The 19,820-nt window shown below is 35.0% G+C and overlaps 1 protein-coding gene across 1 annotated transcript in view; it reads left to right on the plus strand.

The window, feature by feature from the left end:
* The window catches only part of LOC110455255 (integrin beta-3-like), an 82,672-nt gene that overhangs the window by 38,577 nt on the left and 24,275 nt on the right, over positions 1–19,820 (plus strand). The window contains exons 4-5 of the mRNA XM_021505261.1: positions 695–804; positions 2,910–2,982. Coding sequence (XP_021360936.1) covers positions 695–804; positions 2,910–2,982 — 183 coding nt within the window. The remainder of the gene's footprint in view (positions 1–694; positions 805–2,909; positions 2,983–19,820) is intronic.

Raw genomic sequence — 19,820 nt, forward strand, 5'->3', positions numbered from 1 at the left:
AAACCCCGCTCTAGTAAACATTACATTTTTGTAGTTCTAATACAATCCCGCTCTAGTAAACATGACATTGTTGTAGTTCTGATACAACCCCGCTCTAGTAAACATGACATTTGTGTTGTTCTAATACAACCACGCTCTAGTAAACATAACGTTTTTGTGGTTCTGATACAATCCCGGTGTAGTAAATATAATATTTGTGTAGTTCTGATAGAACCCCGCTCCAGTTAACATAACATTTTTGCAGTTCTGATACAACCCCGCTCTGGTAAACATAACATTTTTGTAGGTCTGATACAACCCCGCTCTAGCAAACATGACATTTTTGTAGTTCTAATACAACCCCGCTCTAGTAAACATGACATTTTTGTAGTTCTGATACAATCCTGCTCTAGAATCTGTCATCATGACCTTACATTGATTCTTCTTTTTAAGTCCACCACAGTTGAGCATGAAATTTACAACGGATATATATGATTTTGTCAAATGTATCTCAACTTTCTCAACTATCTGGTCTATATTGAAATTATTTGAATCGTAAAAACGGTTCCCATCTTATCCAAAAAATCCCTGGTTAATAAGGTGAGAAGACTGATGTACCATGACGATTTCGTAATATGTTTCATAGCAATTTTGTTTAAAAAATAGCACGTTTATTGATTTTGAAGATATAAATGTTTTTTTTCTTTTTGTTTAGACTCCTCCTTGTCATGGGCACGGTACACTAAACATGGGTATGTGTGTCTGCGATCAAGGGTATATAGGTGTCAACTGCTCGTTAAGAGAGATAGACCAATGTAAAGCTTCGTAAGTATTATTAACAATATTACATATTATGGTATGTTTTTTTAATTCTGATTGACTAATCCTTGGTCTAAGGTTCGCCAATATATAGTATATCCACCGTCACGATCACTGCGGTCGGAGACGGAATTATTGTGTCCCAAAATCTCGTACAGTGACCTATGAAAACCGGTGCTTTGGGAGGGTTTCGGCCACGTTGTTGAGTAGTGGCTTACCATCTGCTACCCGGAAGTCTAAACCCTGGCCAAATGTAAGAAGGTATAAAGACCCACCTCTTCACTGCTGCATTTTAGGCTCTTTGCACAGACGTCATGTACACATCACCCTTATATATTTATGTATATACATATTGAGATTAATATCTCCATACGTAATGTTAAAAGGTGATTTGTTTGCCTTTTATGTTATCTATTTTCACTAAGACTATTATCCATGTGTTGTAAAGTGCTTTAGAATAATTTTATAAATAATATAGGGCGCTATATAAATATTGTTTATTATAATATCATTATTATTAAATAGACCCTATATTTCTATTTTTGTCTTACACGTAACCATAGCGACATCATGTTTCTAAATTATGATCCGGATATTTCCTACCATAAACCACCCATTGATTCTTACTATTTACATATGTAATATATCATGACATAATATGTAATATAACAATTAAGGACTTTTGTCGAGTCTGGTACTTCGTTATATCAAACAGATAGAGTGATATCGACCGAGGACCTACAAGCATGCTTCCCCTGTGTCTCATGCTACGGGGACATTGGCTATTTGATAAATGTTGCGCTCATCGCACCTCTTCGGATTTTTTTATTTTTTTGTCTCAATTGCTCATTTTTATATCATTCTGTCAGTTTCATATAAAAACGTAACTACAGTTTCATATAACAGCGTAACTACATCGACAAAAGTCCTTAATGGATTAGGATACAGATAGAAAGCCAGATCCTATTGCACGTCATAAACGTCTTCTAAAAACAGAAACAAGAAATTAATACTTTTTCATGTTTTTTGCCTTTTTGTTGTTTTTTGTTATCTCGTTTTCCTTCTCTTAAATTGATTCAGCTCAGCAATTAAAAATGTCCTTTTATTTATTTCAAGATTTCATATTCGATGATATTATGTTGTAACGCATATTTCAAAAAAAGGATGTGAAACAGCCACCACAGTACTCAATTTTTATTTCAAAATATGCTAAAACAGCCAAAATAATCCCATTTCTGTTTTTGGATGCATGTGTAAATTAAACAGGCATATATATAAGGATGAAAAATGACAGAAATTCGATCGCCACTTAAAGATTATCAAAATAAAACGGAGGATTAAGTCAGTGGATTGTTTAAGCTCATTTAGAAAACAGCAAATTATTTTGGTGATTTACCGTATCCCTTTTGGTTCCCCAAAAATCTACTTTCGGTCAAACGTTTGCCTTAGTTTTTGCGCATTTGATACAATAAGATATCGTTAAACAAATTAAGGAGGTGAAAATCCGGATATACCGGGGCAAAAATGTATCTACTATCTACTGCTTACCTTTGTAAAAACCCTAAGTTACAGCACGATTTTCAGTATAAGATAGCACGAAAATTGTACAGTCACCTAAAATTTAGAGAACAGCGTATACATGTGGCTCTATAGCTTTCCATTCGATTGTTATCGCTGTTTTTCTCTTTCATTTTCCTGCTTTAATCTACTGCTGTATATTTAAAAAAAACTCTTATTACTACATGTTATGTAAAACAAGAAAATGACAAAGATATCTTATATATTGACAATTGCGTTAAAGATCTATGGGTTCCCATTCGATTGTTATCGATACTTTTCCCTTTCATTTGCCAGCTTCATATCTACTGCTTTTCTACAACTGCTCCATACATGAAAGCAAAGTCACAGAGGTGTCAAACAAAAAAATACATGTTACACCATCCCTTCATAAAAAAACCGATAGAATATTATTTTGTATCATTATGTTATCAATAACCCTGTCTGTTCTCACGTTTTATGTAAGAATCAATAACGTTATCTATTTCTATGTAAAACGGCATTTGTTCTTGTGATTGATCTTTTTTGTAATTGCTATTTCTATCATTTGACAGGGGAGCCAACTCTGTCTGCTCGGGACACGGGGATTGTATAGATGGAATGTGTCTGTGTCAGTCTAGAGGCGATGTGAGTAAAACCTACGTTAGACAGAACACTCCAGTCTCTCAAACGTCCATTTAAACTAATGTATAGCCAGATCTGATTATCTTTATTTTTACAGTTTAATTATGTTTCGTTTCAAAGAGCCCCTCCCCCCGTTTTAGAGAACGGAAATGTTCGGTCTAAAATTCAAGAATGCGTACATGTCTGTCCATATGTCTGTTACATGAATAATTTAATTTAGTTAAACATTCCATTCAAAATCTAATGTAAAGAGTATATCGCATACATTGACTTAAACAGATAGTTACAGGATATGATTAGTCTTAAACGTTGTGTTTGAGGATTATTATTCCTTTTACACATTTTAGGGGTTTAGATCAACACTTGGTAAAAACAATCCCGAATGCAGGTCTTTGATATGTCCTCGTTTGTTGACATTCCCGTGTGTTTCTAGTTGTTTACGTCCTGTTAAAAGGATTTAAAAAACATATTAGTAGCGAGTCTGAACTGGGTCGATCATCGGTACCGACCTTGTGAGAACGCCTGTCTAATACTGTGGAGGTCTCGTGTTCCGTTTCGATTCTGGCTGCATTTTCCTACTATTGTGATACGTGAACGTGGCGTTGACGGGTTTCCTATGCAAACTGAGAATATACATTTATGTACCCACAGTAGTGAAATTTTGAAAGAAATGTGACATTTTTTTGTGATTCGTTATGAATTACAGGATACAATTCATTCTGCATACGATTATAAGATGGAGGTAACACACACACACCCACACACACAGGTGATATCACCTAAATAATTTGGTTAAAGATACAGTATGCCGAAAAATAAATGTTACTGCATGATACATCCTATTCGTCCCTTAAGGACTCATCAGTGAAGCTAAGAGCCAAACAAATAGAAATTCAACTTGTCTAAACTACTGTTGAAACAAAGTGGCGGGAACGTTTAAGCCTTATATGAATTATTAAAATTAGATGAGTAGATAACAAATCTATAAACTTAAAATGATATTCAGTGTGGGACTTTCACTAACTTTGAGGTAAATAAATCACCAGGATTACATGAAAGTGAGAACATTCGTTATGTATATATATATATAACGGAAACATTAATATTGTCGACACGAACATTTCTACACCGCGAAAGAAAAGTTGAAATTACGAAAATGCGCGAGGAATACACTGGAGTATAACATGGATTTATATAACGTGCGGAGACATTGCTTCTATTTTGTACCTTTTGAAGTATAAGCTAACGATACCCCACTGTACTATATAAATGTAACGTCGTTCAAATGGGTTCTTAATAGTATTCTAGTCAGCCTCAGGTTTTGTTATAATTTCCTCAATATTCCTGTAGTTGCACTGCAGGATCATTGTCAAGTGCTAAATTTAACTACAGCAAATTAGATTTGTCTTGAAAAGCAAGTTTGGCAAAGGCAAGAGAACTGTATGGGTTTAAATGCTCTGACATAAAAAGCTGTACGCCTAGGATAGTTATGTACATTTAATGGGAAACGTTTAACGACTTCACACTTAATACAAAATGTATTTGAAAAGAACAATGTTGCTGGAAGTTCGGTTGCCCGTTTCCTATAATTTGAATATAATGCTGCATTGACGAGTTATCCCCCTTGTGTGTCCTTGATCGACGTTATAATATATCATATCAAGGAACATACCTGTGTTATTTACTCGTTAATTCAAAATGTTCATAATAATGCAAATTAGCTATGAAATCGATATTTCCTGATGTATATCTGGCGCGTTATTCTGATAGCGCTGGAAGTTATCGCGACATCATATCTAATATATACATATAAATCATATCACATAACTGTAACATATTCCTTATCATTTAGCCGGAGAACCAAATATAAGGACGAAGGCTGTTACGGCTCGAGGGCTGATTCAAAGATGGGAATTTAACTCATGTCATATTCTACGTCCTGTATATTTCTGTTTTTTACACAAACAAGAAATGTATGACACAAGTACAGAAGTTTTCATTTTTCTTTCAATTACATTTAGTTCAAAACCCTTTTGTAATGTGATTATACGCTGAAAAAGAACAAGTCAGTGCTGTACTAAATTGTCAGTCTGATCAACAACCCTGTGCCTTTTACGAAGTCGATAATCACTTCCGCGTGCATTGGAACGACTAATGTTGACAATAATGTTTCCACTGTAGTGTGCGGTCTTGCTCATTTCTAAAAAACATCGATATATTTAAGAAATTAGGATAAATAGTCATTCAGATGTAAAACTTTAAAGCATTGGAGTGACTTGTTCTACATTCCTAACAGTTTTTCAGAATCCGTATAATGTTGTATTGTTAACCAACTATCACTTGTCATATCATGGGTATCCTTTAGACATGTGCATCATAGCCTCAAATCCAGCAATAGGTTTTGATAGTTATAATTACTTTTCTATTTTTATTTATGTGTAAGTTGTTATATGTGTTTATGAAATTGTATTTCTTTATTTTGCCTGATTTATTTGTTACATTGATTCTGTTCATTTTAAAATTACTCTACCAGGATGCATGTCATGAAATCTGTATAATTTATAATTTATTCAAATGCGGATCGATTTCTCAATTTACACGTTTACTTTTATAGGTAACACCCCTCCCCTTCATCACCCCCACCCCCTCCCACCTCACATTTCCTTCCCCAACCTATCTTTTTCCCTTTCCCAAAAACCATATACACTATTTTTACAATATGTATTGAGGAGAGGACTCTATTAAGTTGTAATAACTTGTTGTCCGATCCATTTGTATATTTGTACAATAAAATATGTTTAAACTAAAACATGGATATCCCTACTTATTACTCTCTACGATACTCATGGATGAGTCCTCCCAATATCAATTGAATGACCCAACCTACGATTAGTGGCAATACTAAACATTCCCTTTTGTGGGCAAAAGATGTAAGCAGAACCATAATTGTAGACAGACTGAACATTTTTTTGTCCAGATAAGCACTGGTATACAAACATTGCTTTATAATTAAGTAATTGAACAGCTGTAGTTTCCCTAAAACTGTCGTTGACCTTTCTCCCATTGATTACCACCTTCTCAGACACGTGTCTTTTTACCGATCTCGTCGTCGAGTCTAATCCAGAGTTGTGGACGCCAGATAATCCATTGTTTCTCCCCTGTTGCATGTCGTCTGCCTGGATCAACTTCTATCTACGTTGATTTATCGGTTGCTACACTTTATCATACAAGGCTAGAGATAAAACATATATAACGCTGTCAGGGCAAATACGGATATCTACCAAAGATGTGATGTCAAATTGGGCGAGGGTGATTAAATTATTTTATAATCGAAAATACAAAAATCACGTGCTTTATATGAAGTTCATGATAAAAGACGTCATCCAAACATCCATCAAACATTATCCTATTGTCTATTGTAAATACTAATATAAGTAAGAAATGAAATGTATTCGAAAAGTAGTCTTTTACGATTTTTTTTTGTTATCTTAAGGCTATTGATCTGATATCCGACTTTCAGATGCTGTCCTTAGAGGTAAGTATATGACGGTTTGATATCAGGACCTTTATCAGCCCGAGACCATGATATTTGCCCGAGTGCTGCAGGCCTGAGGTCTGATATCAGGTCAAGGGCTGATAAAGGGTGTGCTATCAAATAGTCACATCATAACCCTTTTATCATACTTTCGAAAAATCAGACAAAAATAAATAAATTTAACAAATGTTGTTGTTGTTGCTGCTGCTATCGTCTGTGCCGGAAACCGGAGCGTCTAAACGTAAAATTGTAATCCGGAGTGAAGTACCCGGATAGTGATATCTAGCCCGGGTTGGTGTAAACAACTGTTTATCAGCCCGGGCACTGCTATGACAGCGCAAACAACACCTGTATTACATGGGCGAAATGTATATTATTAGAGACAAAAATGTGAAAATGATATCCATCAGATGCTATGCTAATATTTAGGTATCTATGAGACACCATCTTGATATAAACAGTCAAACTGCGATGTTTTGAACCTGCGGGACTTTCGGCAACAATTCGAAACATCGGGACTTCGACTCACAAATATTGAACATCGATCAATCCTGTAAATGAGACTGAGAATGATTCTTATGTTACGAAACTCAAGCGAAGAAATTAAGTTTTCAATGTATAAATATTCATTTACAGAAATAATAATAGCCTGTTTATTAACATACTGTAGTTTGCGCTGTGATATTATCAAATTCAAATAGTTTGTTTGTCAATTAAATTTCCGAAGCCTGAACTCCGTGTTGATGTGGTCTATCACGTGCGCCATGTTGCTGAGAGTGATTCCCGTGGGCCGTTTAATTTCGAAAATGTTATGTATTGCAATCAATTTTATTTTTAAAAAGTCACACAATTAAGCTTATAGCATCATAAACCAATAAACATACATTCAATTCGTACATACCATTTTCTTTGACATTGGCCTATGTTTACGATTGAAGAGTACTGATCAACGCTTATCGATTATCACTTTGTGTCATATATACTTCACACCGCTGTATTTAAGTGTAACAATAGTGACTAAATCATTCATACCAAGTTGTGTCAGCATGGTCGCCAGTACTTTTCACTTGATGTCCGTGAAGGTGTAGAAATTACCATGGGACATTAAATTGTTCTCGTACGGGTACATTGTTGACTTCGACTTATAAGTTCTAATTTCGAGTGTTTACTTCGAAAAAGAGAGAAATCCGATTCATTAAACGTGTAATATAAGGGAATCATTAGGACTTTGCCGTAGTCTTAGAAATTCGATATATGGAAATTTGACTGAATCAGATGTTGTACACACTTCTTTAGCACGCTGTCCGGGTATCCACAAGACCTCAGTGATGTATTCTGTGTATATTGAACCTCTCGTCGCAAGGAATTCTACCTAACATTGGTCCTTTGGTTATAATTTATAAGGTTTCTATCGATAACATTATGGTACGAACTATTTGTTCACTTGTTGTGCTGTGCCAGTTTTATCATACAAATGGTAACTGATTACAGAAAATGCCTCCCGTTTTATACTGAATATTGTCAAATACATACTACTCGTACACAGTGTTGCTAACATAGCCAGCATGGTTACTATTCTAGCATCGGCAGACGGATAGATTTTCCGGAGACAGTAGAGAATGCAATAGTAATTAAGTTGTCTGTTGTTTTCTATGTACAATGTGTGCAATCATTGTGGTTCTTAACGCAATGCCAGTCTGGCTCGAACTTAATTCACAACAATTGCTACAAATCCAAACATAGATTATTCTCTAAAATATCCAACAACCCCCCAGACCAAATAAAGACATGTTAGAAAGATACTTAACTCATAGCTTTCTTAAGTTAAATATTATATTTCAAACTCACCAATTTCCCCCTCCCCCCCCAAAAAAAAATACCCCAACAAGCCCACATATATACATACGTACAAACAAAATAAATCCAAATGTTAGAAAGATAATTCAGTTGTTTTTATCACATCATTTGTTTCTTTTTTTAACTGTAACAGACATCATATGTATGGCATAGTTAAGTAAAACATGTATCCGGAATGGTGCCAAAGTAATCTAAACCGGCAACCCATCTTTATGATTGGTCGGTTAGTTATCAAGGTTTTACGTCCTATCAACAGCTAAACTCATTAAAGGATGTGCCTCAATGTGTGTTAGTGTGCTAGAGGCAGGGTATGTTGGTGTATTTGTCTCCTTGTGATAGCGCTGATCTGATGCCGACTTTATAGTGCTATATCACTAAGGATAAAGACTAATAATTTCTATAGTTGCATGGTCGGTGCCATGCAGAAAGCACACCGAGCCATGCAGAAGGCACACCGAAAAATGAAGAAGGCACCGAGCACAGCATTACTCTCGGCCACATCATACTGACAACAGGTGAACAAGTTGTTGCCATTACCCTAAATGCTGAACGTTCAGCATGGAATAACAACTACCATTTTTTTTTGTCTCGGCTTTGGGACAGAACCTATTACCTACCTCACTAGGGCGCACGTTCAAAATTATAACCAAAGTAAGGTATTGATAAGTAAGTCACTAGGAAATAACACGTCGTTAGAAGTAGAAAGAAATATCAAGATCCCTAAAATTGCAATGTGTGCAGCAGATTTATTTTGGTCGCTTTCGTGTCCTATAGTAGGGGGCACGAAAGCAAATCCCCATTTCCGTTGGAGAGTTCACTCATTAGTCTCCTCTTACGATACGTTTAGGTAACGGCAAGGTGTATTCCTTTCTTGATCACCGACCTGTATGGAGTTTTGCATACGTTTACTTTGAAGTGGAAAGTGACGGTTATGTATCGCCGTTGTAATTCCTTTTATTATTGGTTTTTTTTACTGGAAGGCTCCGAAGGTTTAGGCAGTTAACATGGATTACGACTTCCTATTTGACTATATTTCTTAAAGAAACGAGACGCAGAGTCATTTATTGTCGATCGACGCACTGTAATATTAGGTCAACTATATTTTGAAATACAGACAGAAAGTCAAATATGTTCAGGGAATATCATGTTCAAAAGATTTTACATTTATTTGAACATTGTAAACCGGGGACTTAACAGAACACTTCGTAATGAATAAACAAATAAATAGTAAACAAACTACTTAATAATAGACATGGAGAGGTCAGCAATATTTTTGCCTGATATTGAGAAAATTTAGCATCAGCTTGTCAGGTAGGGAAATACAGAACATTAAGTGAGATACTTGCCTCAAATATGTTTCCAAAGAAAAACTTTTGCCATTTATTTTCATGGACACCGTTGATGCAGTATTTGCAAATTTGTTCAGATTTAGTTTTTGCTATGAGAGGAAAGCTTCAATGATACATTGGAAGAAAGGGGATAAACACGTATTGTTAACATTTATGCAGGAACTAAGACAATTGCACGTACACGTTTTTTGTTTTTTACAAGCAAAGAAATAAATATTCCAAAAACGCCAAGCAGCAACTCCAGAACATCGCTATTTGAACAAATAATGCATCGGGATCTTAAACTTTCTCTCCAGAGATCAACATTATTTAAGAAAAGCTTAGATGTGACTAGTGATTCCATATTGGTTACTATTTTTGACGCGAAATCACATCTATGTGAAACACTTTGATTTATAAAGTGACGTATCTCTTTGGTTCAACGCTCAATTTCGAACAGAGTTTGTTAGAAAATCTGACATTGTGACATTGATAATCAACAGTATTGATAAAGGTCAGATGTAAAAGTGAACCAAAACACATCTTATCCACAGTTTATCAACACCGATCTGACGCATGAATACAATCTTCCAAGATTAATTTGTGTAATTTTTTTTTGTAATTTGAAATTAAACATTTTATAGCGAACAACGCCTGTAACATCCGGGGCTGATCAAATATTACAGCTATCATGAGCAATAAAAAAAATCATTAAGACCATGTTTAAACTCATAAAACAGATCCTTATGAAATATTTTTAAGGTAGAACCTTGGCAGTGTTTTATGGATACCTTTTGAATGGTTGTGTTTGTTTTGGCATCCGAAAACGAATTCCCATCGTGTATGACATTAAATAATAAAAATTGTTTGTCAATGATGCAATAACCTGTGACGATCAGTTTAATAGATTTCATGAGAACGTTTACACCAAAATTTAAGAGAGTCTTCTAGAAAGTCCTCAATCTTGAAAATAGAAAAGGAAACTTAAAAAAAGAAAAAAATGGAGATGATTGCAATACTTTTGTCAAATGTATCTCTTTAGAACAACATTTGCTACTTACTTTTCTCGGAAATCGATAATTGATTCTCCTGTCAAACTACTTGTCCTCTTAATTGCGTTGATAAATGTTTGACAAACCATATTCTGGCAATATATGACATCCTGTTTGCGTGAAAAACATCTTCAGTCAATTACTAGATACAGAACAAGGACACACGTTGCTCATTGTCAAGTAAACGTCCGGTCCCGGTGGGTACCTAGATATCTTAAGGATCAATTAGAATGCACTTTTGTGATAGACCCATGAAGCTAGCTGTTGACAGAACGTTAACACGTAGAAGGAAAAAAAAGGAATTTACGGTTGGGCTCGAAATCTTAATGATTTGGTTTGGTTTAAGTTTGTTTAAAAGTTAAGGTAATTTAAGGACGTGCCTCCATGTGTGTAGTGTATGCGTGCTTGCGTGTATGTATGCAGGAGACTGGGTATGTTGGTTTATTTGCCTCCTTGTGATAGTGCGGATCTGGTGCCGACTTTATAGTGCTATCTCAATAAAATGCCATGCCGAAGGCACCAAACACAGTATTACGCCCGGTTACATTATACTGACAACGGGTGAACAAGTTGTTGCCATTCCTCTTAATGCTGAACGTTAAGCAGGGAATAACAATTATCGTTTTAAGGATATTTGTATGTACCGGCCTGGTGACATAACCCATTGCCTTCCTCACGTGGGCGAACGCTTAACGTTCAAGCCAAAAGTGTGGTGTTGCCAAGAAAGACAAATATCCAAAGTATTGCAATGGGAAAAAGCAGGTTTATTTTGGTCGCCTTTGTGTCCCAAAATAGAGGACACCAAAGCAAATTCCCAAATCTGCAGGGGGTTCCAACATTAGTCGCCTCCTACGACACATGCAGGTGGTAACAGCAGGTGTATTCTTTTCCCCGATGGGGACCTGCAGGAATGATATATATTTATGTCAGAATAGAACACGAAATAGATGAAACGCTGTTTGCGTCCAACTTACAACATTCATTGGGAGGAACAACAGTTTCTCACATAGCTATATTTTTTTGGACAAGCAACTAATCCGGAACGTCCCTGTAAAATAGGCTTCTCAGGGATCCTAATGTTTCTCCCGAGAGATATCAAATTGATAAGAAAAACAAGTTTTGAAATACAAACTTTATTTATTTTATAACAATAAATCACTCTTCTTAGCCCGGATTGAAGCGCAAAGATGGCCTAAATGTGGGTAGAAATTGGAGCGCTCGAGGTAAATCAATGTGATAAGGCAGGTGATCCCATTCCTGTTCAAGTCTGTTCGGGGAATGTTAACGTTATGATCAACTTAGTATTCTTTGGGCAGAACCTTGACAACGTTGTATCGTAATCTAGTGATTAGTCGTATTTTGAGGCAGTTACATTTAAATCCACACCTTTAGTTGTACATTGCATAACACGCGCATCCAAACTTTTTGCCACCATTGATGTCATTAAGCTATTTTGTTCTTTGGAACTAAATGAAAATTTTAAGAGAGGGATTTCGAAAATAAACGTGTGCATGTTTATGTGTTTCTGTAATCCGTCTCCTGTCTTAATCTACAAATACAACTTTCAGATAGATGAGGAAATAATCCCTATTTATGTTAACATGCAGTATGGCTTTCGAGACTGCTTGTCCTTCTTAACGTCTGGCCACAAATTTCATTAATGCGTGTGATGTTAATTTTGATCTAAATTATACTGCTTCTCAAAGGATTTGTTAAAGTTGGACATTTCAGAAAGTTGTTTCGGTGGCTTTGCAATTGCAACGGAATTTCATGTTGTGTTTTTGGTAAGAGGTTATTATCACATATTCAACATACGTGCTTTATTCGTTCGCCGTCTCGCAGTTATAAGTTGTCATCTTTCTCAAAAGCTGATTCGGAAACAAACAGCTTACTACTATTAAATACCGACTTATTAATCCCTGAAACTTACAAATACGTTGTTTATACAATTTAAAATGGAAACCAACGCCATTAATTCAGCATTTAGATTAAGCTTTTAGAAAACACGAGAATTTGTACGAGTTACCACTAGCTAAGCAGCAGAACATAACTACATTTCTGTAGGAAAACATTTACTACGAATGTGTTGTAAAAATCAGCAACACCGTACTCTTATAGGGAGGCAAATTATACGAATATGTTGTGCAAGTTATGTACGTGTATAGACAGATAAATACTTCGAATGTGTTATGCAAATTAAGTATACAGTTCTCATATAGTAAGACAAATGCTACGAATGTGTTGTGCAAGTTCGAGAAGGCACAGATGTCCAGTGGTAGGACGCCGTGCTCGTGACCGAAGGATTGCGGGTTCGAGTCACGGCACGGCACTGTGTTGTATCTTTGAGCAAGATACTTACTCCGCTTGTTCCAGTCTACTCAACTGTAAATGAGTATGTGGTTGGGCAGTGCTCGAATTGTTGAATGGTACATTGTAGCTGTGGGCGTCGAAGGGGCGACACTGGCTGTATCCACCCCAGGCAGTTGAGAAAGATGTTGGCTGGATGCGAATGACCTATATCCACGGAAAATAATTTGTGAACCGCTTTGATACGACTTACAAACTAGACTGTGATAACATGGTAGATAAGAACTTCTTATTATTATAAATAATATTATTATTATAAGTTAAGAACGTGTATAGACAGATAAATACTACGAATGTATGGTATAGGCAGATCAGTACTACGAATGTGTTGTACAAATTAACTACATGTATAGGCAGACAAATAGTACGAATGTGTTGTACAAATTAACTACATATATAGGCAGATAAATAGTACGAATGTGTTGTACAAATTAACTTCATGTGTAGGCAGACAATTAGTACGAATGTGTTGGATAGTGCTTCACGTTTGAGCTAATAAACAAGTGCCATGTACTTCACTTTAGCAATTACTACTGCTCTGTTGGGAACGTAGCTTCAAAGTCTGCTTAGCGGAAAGACGCTGGTGGTACATATAATCGAACTTGACCATCATGTGTGACGCCGACGGACTTTATGACAACCATGGACATATATATATTGCTAAACAGTACATTTATTATTGTTACCCCTGCACAGAAAGCAATAGTTGAGAGAAATGTTTTATGAAGTGAATTAACCTTTTGAGATAAACTATTTCATAAACTGAAGCTCTTTATGACGGCATGATAATTGAAAGATGCATTTTTATATCCATTTTTGTCACGTTTTCAAATATCATAGGTTAACAGCATTACACGCTACCAAAATTACACCGCCGCTTTGAAGATATTAAACTGTTATAAAAGTGCCAGAACTCGGTAATATATAAGCCTCGTCACCCGCCCAGCAGTAATGTTGCGCTCGCTCTGCATGGTAATTAGTCGCCATGGTAATGCCATTAGCATTCATGATATTTAAATGGTACATGTTTACTTTTGGTTGAATTCTTTATTTATTTTGAAACATTTAGAATGTAAAAGTAAGGTTATAATTCAAAGCAACGCGAAAACATGAATTCCAATGCATTCATAGTTTTTCTTATTTTTTGATAATGTTGCTAAAAAAACTAATTTTGATTGCAGTATTACCAAGAGCAGAACAGGCCATTATGACTTCAGTATACATTTACCAATGTCAAATAATAACATGAAATAAACTTTTCCAACGTATTTTAATGATATTACATTGTTATTGTTACAAAATATATAATCTGTTTAAGTTTAAGTCAAAATTTAATGACAAATCTGGTGGCATTTGGATTATAAACATTCGTATATAATGGATGAAAACACCTGCAGTGTCCTAACGGATTTTTATTTTATTTCAAGTGCCACAAAAGAACTGCAATAGAAGGGTATGGATTAGTTCCTTAGCCTTTGTAATCTATTTAAATGCCTTCACGCATGACTGAAATACTGTGCGGGTTAGTAATGATTACAACTACCGTTATACCAATCAAATGCGGCACTTTTCAAAGTCAGGAAATTAGTGTCTTTGTATACCGTTAAACTCGACCATATCGTATAATTTCCTTTAATATAAAATGAATGGAGTTTTTACTTCCACAGAATAAACAAGTGAACACCTCATCGTAAAATAAACTTAGAAATATAACGACACAAAATCGAACAAAATCGATACATGACTGTACAACTCAGGAGACAAATATACAAAGACAGCATTCAAAAGAGGGGAAATAAAAAAAAAACGAAGAATGTGAAACAACGTTACTTAGGAGGAAGGCCAATACTTTCTGTCTCTGTATACGATGATTTTATGGCGAGTATTAACGATCCATGGCTCTAAATATCAATTATCACATGGTGCATGAATATTTGACAGAGAAATATATTTTTAAGAGATGTTTTCAATATTTTGGGGACGGTAAAACTTTCCGAAACCATATCTGGTATCCACTTTATGGTATCTTAGTTCATTCCTGTGACACACTAAAGTAACCCGTTAGTCCTGGCAGGTACTGGTATTTATATCTTTAAATGGTTTTTAAAAATACCCCTCATATGCATAAAATGTTTCGTTTATGTCGGTGTTAATAAATGTGAACAAGCAGTTTATTTTCAACAACCTGGTACGATTACTAAGAAAGCAAACAACATAATTCTGTTACGATTGTTTTTCGTCAGGTCGTTTATACAGTAGTATTATTCCGCCAGATTACATTTTAAGTACCATTTCGTTACTCGCACACATAAGATAATTTTCCAACATTGGCCTATATAATGTTTGTCTTTTAAAATCGTATAAAAAGGATCCTTATTCTGCCATATCGTGTATAAAGAATCGTATATAAAGATGTTGTTTTTGTATGTAAAGTACCATCGTTCAACCTGGTCGTATAGAAAGTATCAGTATTCCGCCAAATCTTCGTACACTGTAGAGTATAATTGTTTAATCTTGTTGTATTTGTTACTTTTAATTTTTGTGTTGTGGAATGCTCCTTGCTAAACGAGTTAAATAATTTTAACCAACCTATTGTTGAAGATTTTTAAATGTTAAAAGTTATCATTATTATCCAATTAAAATTACTTAAAATTACTTCAAATATCTTTGTAGCAAATTAAAGACGTCTGAGAGAGAGAGAGAGAGAGATAGAGAGAGAGAGAGAGAGAGAGAGAGAGAGAGAGAGAGAGANTAAGAAAACTGATTAAGCTAAGAAAACCGATTAAATAGAGGGCATGACAGCTTCGAGTGTTGTTTCGGCACTAATCCCTCAGCTGTATTTGTATATATAGCAGCAGGTATTACATTTGTATATCATTACAAAATCTGTAATCAAAACATAAAAAGTATATTAAGTAAAATGTTAAAATGTATGATAAACTTTATCTTACTGTATATTACATAATTTCAATTTCTATCACATACCGGATATTATTTGAATAAAATGTATTGTTATATGGAGATAACTTATAATATCGGCTTTAAGCCTAATGCTCAATCCAATTGATCATCCTTACCAATAAAACGTTGAAATCGAAATATTAACTTTCAGTCGGTGTCCCTTCAGCGTTTTATTCTGTTGCGTTGGAAAGTATTGGAAGAGTAAGTTGGAATGTAGAATACGTTCGAAAGTTGTATTGAATTAAGAGTTGGAGTGTGTACATGCATATCGAGATAAAAGACGCCAGCGTTGTAGATGTAAGTAATACGACGTATACATATTTCTTACTATATTTCGAGCAACGAGTGCGATCAGAGTCTCCGTTGGAGGCGCGTCTTCTTTGGGCTTGTAGGTTGTCCCTTTGATGTTAGTGTCTTTCTGTTAAGCGTTTCCATCTGATAAGACTTGTATGATGTGGATAAAGAGGCAGCAATGCCTGCGTCCACTAATATCCTATTAAAGAAGTTGAAAAAATTAATTGCTAATGGTTTCAGCGGGTATGGTTATTGTGTTGCTTCTGGCGACTACACTCCTGAATCCTTCCAAAAGCATAGCCCGTTAGCATGTAAGAATGGTGGTAGAGTTGTTCCTTATCTATATTTTATTTAATTTACTATCACCTCCATGTATAGCCCGTTAGCATGTAAGAATGGCTAGTAGAGTTGTTCCTTATCTATATTTTATTTAATTTACTATCACTTCCTTGTAAGGAGTTCATTCACTTTACTACTGTTTGATGCATTTGCTATTTCCATTGGTTTTTATTTTCACTTGGTTCATATTTGCTATTGTCAGTACTACAAAAGGAATATATTTACTTTTTCTGTTCTTAACAAACATCAACAAATATCAGAAAGTTGTTTAAGCTCAGTGTTCAGACATTTGCAAATTTTCAGAATCTGACGAGTTGTTCTAATAACCGTGTACACGGTATAGTAAAGGCGCGTGTAATCTTATCATAATCAATATCTTTATTCCGCCAGGTCGTGTATCCCTCCCTGTAAAATAAATAGATTCATTGTGTATGGTTTCAAATTGTGCATTCATTAAGTCCCAAGTGGCTTGATCGTCCTGAAATAACAATTCCGAAATGTTAGAGTTAGTATTATAAATGTCACGTATTAGTGAAAGGGTTTACTTTACAATTACTGCCCCCATCACCGATCAGGTCGCTGGCGCTAATGTCCTTTGATTAATTTAATGCCATTACAATTAGTTTCAGAAGGCTCCCTCATTTGCACTTACTACACAAGCATATGGGTTATCTACCTGAAACCTTTTGCACATCTTTCTTATAATTTTTATTTGTGTAAATTATGAGACAATTTGGCGTCATTAACTCAAGCTTTTTTCAACAGAAGAAAGGTCAGTGCTGCTTCAAATTGGGCAGCAATTAATTTACTTTATATTCGTTAAGATTAATGTTATATAATGTTGTTAAAAAAATAAGTTAATTGTTTGCGGTTTTATCATAGGAAATCACATAAAACAGAAAATAGAATAAAACCATAGTATTTCTATATACGAAGAAGATTTGTAAAGCATAAACGCTTTCATTATCAATCCTTAGACGCTTTACACATAATTACACCTAAACACAAGCTATGGCAATATTTATAATAGGGACAGCGACGTCATGACTTGAAGCTAGCCTTAGTTTTGTGTAAAGCGTTTAAAGAGTGGTAGTAAAAGTGATGCATATATATTTGTTCATGAGCATATATTCAATAAGCTTACAAAATAATCATTTTAAGGTTAAAAGATATCAATATCAGCTATTATAAACGGAAAAACAGCATTAAATATAGATGATAAATTACACTACGGACTGAATATGGGCTAACATTGAAGATATGACTTAGCAACGCGAAACTTCTACCTCTTATCCATAAAGAATAGAACCGGGTCTTACAGTGTAGCAAAGCTGGTTGTTTAAATTGTCTTAAATGAAAGAAAGAAATTTCACTATAACGTCATTTTATGTCTGTTTTATATTTAGTATATTGAAGTTTTGATAATATTACACAATTTGAAGCAAATTCAAATCATGACATTACTTCCTTAGTATATATGTGCTCACTGTTAACCTGAATAATATATCGAATACTAGCATACCTAAAGACTTCAGATGTTATAGTCATACATCAAACTCTACATACAATAACAATGAGGCCAGACCAAAGATTTCCGTATGTTCAATTTGCAGATCAGGCACATATGCAATATTCAAGAAAACAAATTACTAATTCACACCTAAACCTGTTAACATCAGAAGCTATTAAACGTCATTATAAACGATTCGGTCTTCCTGCTGTTGATATAATTGACAGAAAATCCTTTTTTTTTTCTTTGGAAAATGTTAAGGACAAGATAAATGAATGTTCGGTAGTTTGAGAAATAAAATAAAAATGACAGTATTTTACTTAGTTGAGTGTAGAGAAAATGGTTTTAGTTACCTTCTCATAAGATAATAGACTCTCGCACAACTATGACCAAGTATTAAACAAAGCGTTGCTGAATCGGGTAATTTCGGTACATATTTAACAAGTATTGTACGTTCGCTTATATCGTAGCCGAATTGACATCGGTTTTGTGGACGGCTCGTACACATTTTACATCTTTGTGTCTGATGAAGGTGACAGAGTACTTACGGAAACGAAGTTTACTTGTCATTGAAACGTCACATATAAAATCTTATTGGTTGTGTGAAAAGAACTTTATAAAATCCATACTTACAAAATGTACCATCCTGAGAATTTCCGAATATTGCAATGGTGATCATCAAGATCGAAAACGGGTATCTAAATTTTCGATTGAGTTTTAAATATAAAGGCCCCTCTAAAACGAGATCAATGCATGCAATAACTTCCAATCAAGATATTTATTGATTTTGTGAAATATGCGGAAAGATAAACGTTAGGTTTATATTTTGAATGACGTACATGCTATCAGTGTATCTGAAGAAGCATTCCTAAGTACACACCAAAATAATATGTGGAATGACTTAATAATGGTAAGCTAAAATAAAAATCGAGCGTTATTAACTATGTATCATGTTATTCTAGACATGTAAAGCGTTCTATACTTTATCATACAACAATTAGGAATTAATTCAATACTGATATATTTGGGTATTGTTTTGTCCGTAATGTCAATATCTTATCAATTTTGCATTAAGGACAAAAATGAAACTTTTTTCGTAACAAGAACTTGCATGGTATGGTTAACATTGCAAATATCAATGAAAAGTCTTACGATACCGCGAACAAAATATATGTACTTTTGTGGTCGCAACAGTTTCTGAACCGTTCTCTTCGACTTCGGCATACTCTCTGCTTCCCATCACCCCCATCACCACAGGTCAAACAAAAGTGAGACCTATCTCAGACCTTAACGTGGTTGTATTATCTAAACAGCCATCGGCGATGTGTCTGAGCCCAATTATGTCGATATAGCTTGATCACCAGTGTTGTCCCGAATGTTAGCATGCTGGGGTCTTACTGTTGAAGGAAACCGGAGAACGCGTACAAAACCACGTTGTCGGGAGGAGACCCGGTACCTTTTCACGTCCGATCAAGGAATCGAGCCCTGGTGAAATGTGAGCGCGTTATCCATCAGTTACTAGACCAGCAACGTTTGAATGATTGTGATATGCGAGATGTTCATTGAATAGCTTATATAACACTATGTTGTTAATAGTA

The sequence above is a fragment of the Mizuhopecten yessoensis genome, unplaced genomic scaffold (assembly GCF_002113885.1).
Source record: "Mizuhopecten yessoensis strain PY_sf001 unplaced genomic scaffold, ASM211388v2 scaffold923, whole genome shotgun sequence".
NCBI classification, from domain to species: Eukaryota; Metazoa; Mollusca; class Bivalvia; order Pectinida; family Pectinidae; genus Mizuhopecten; species Mizuhopecten yessoensis.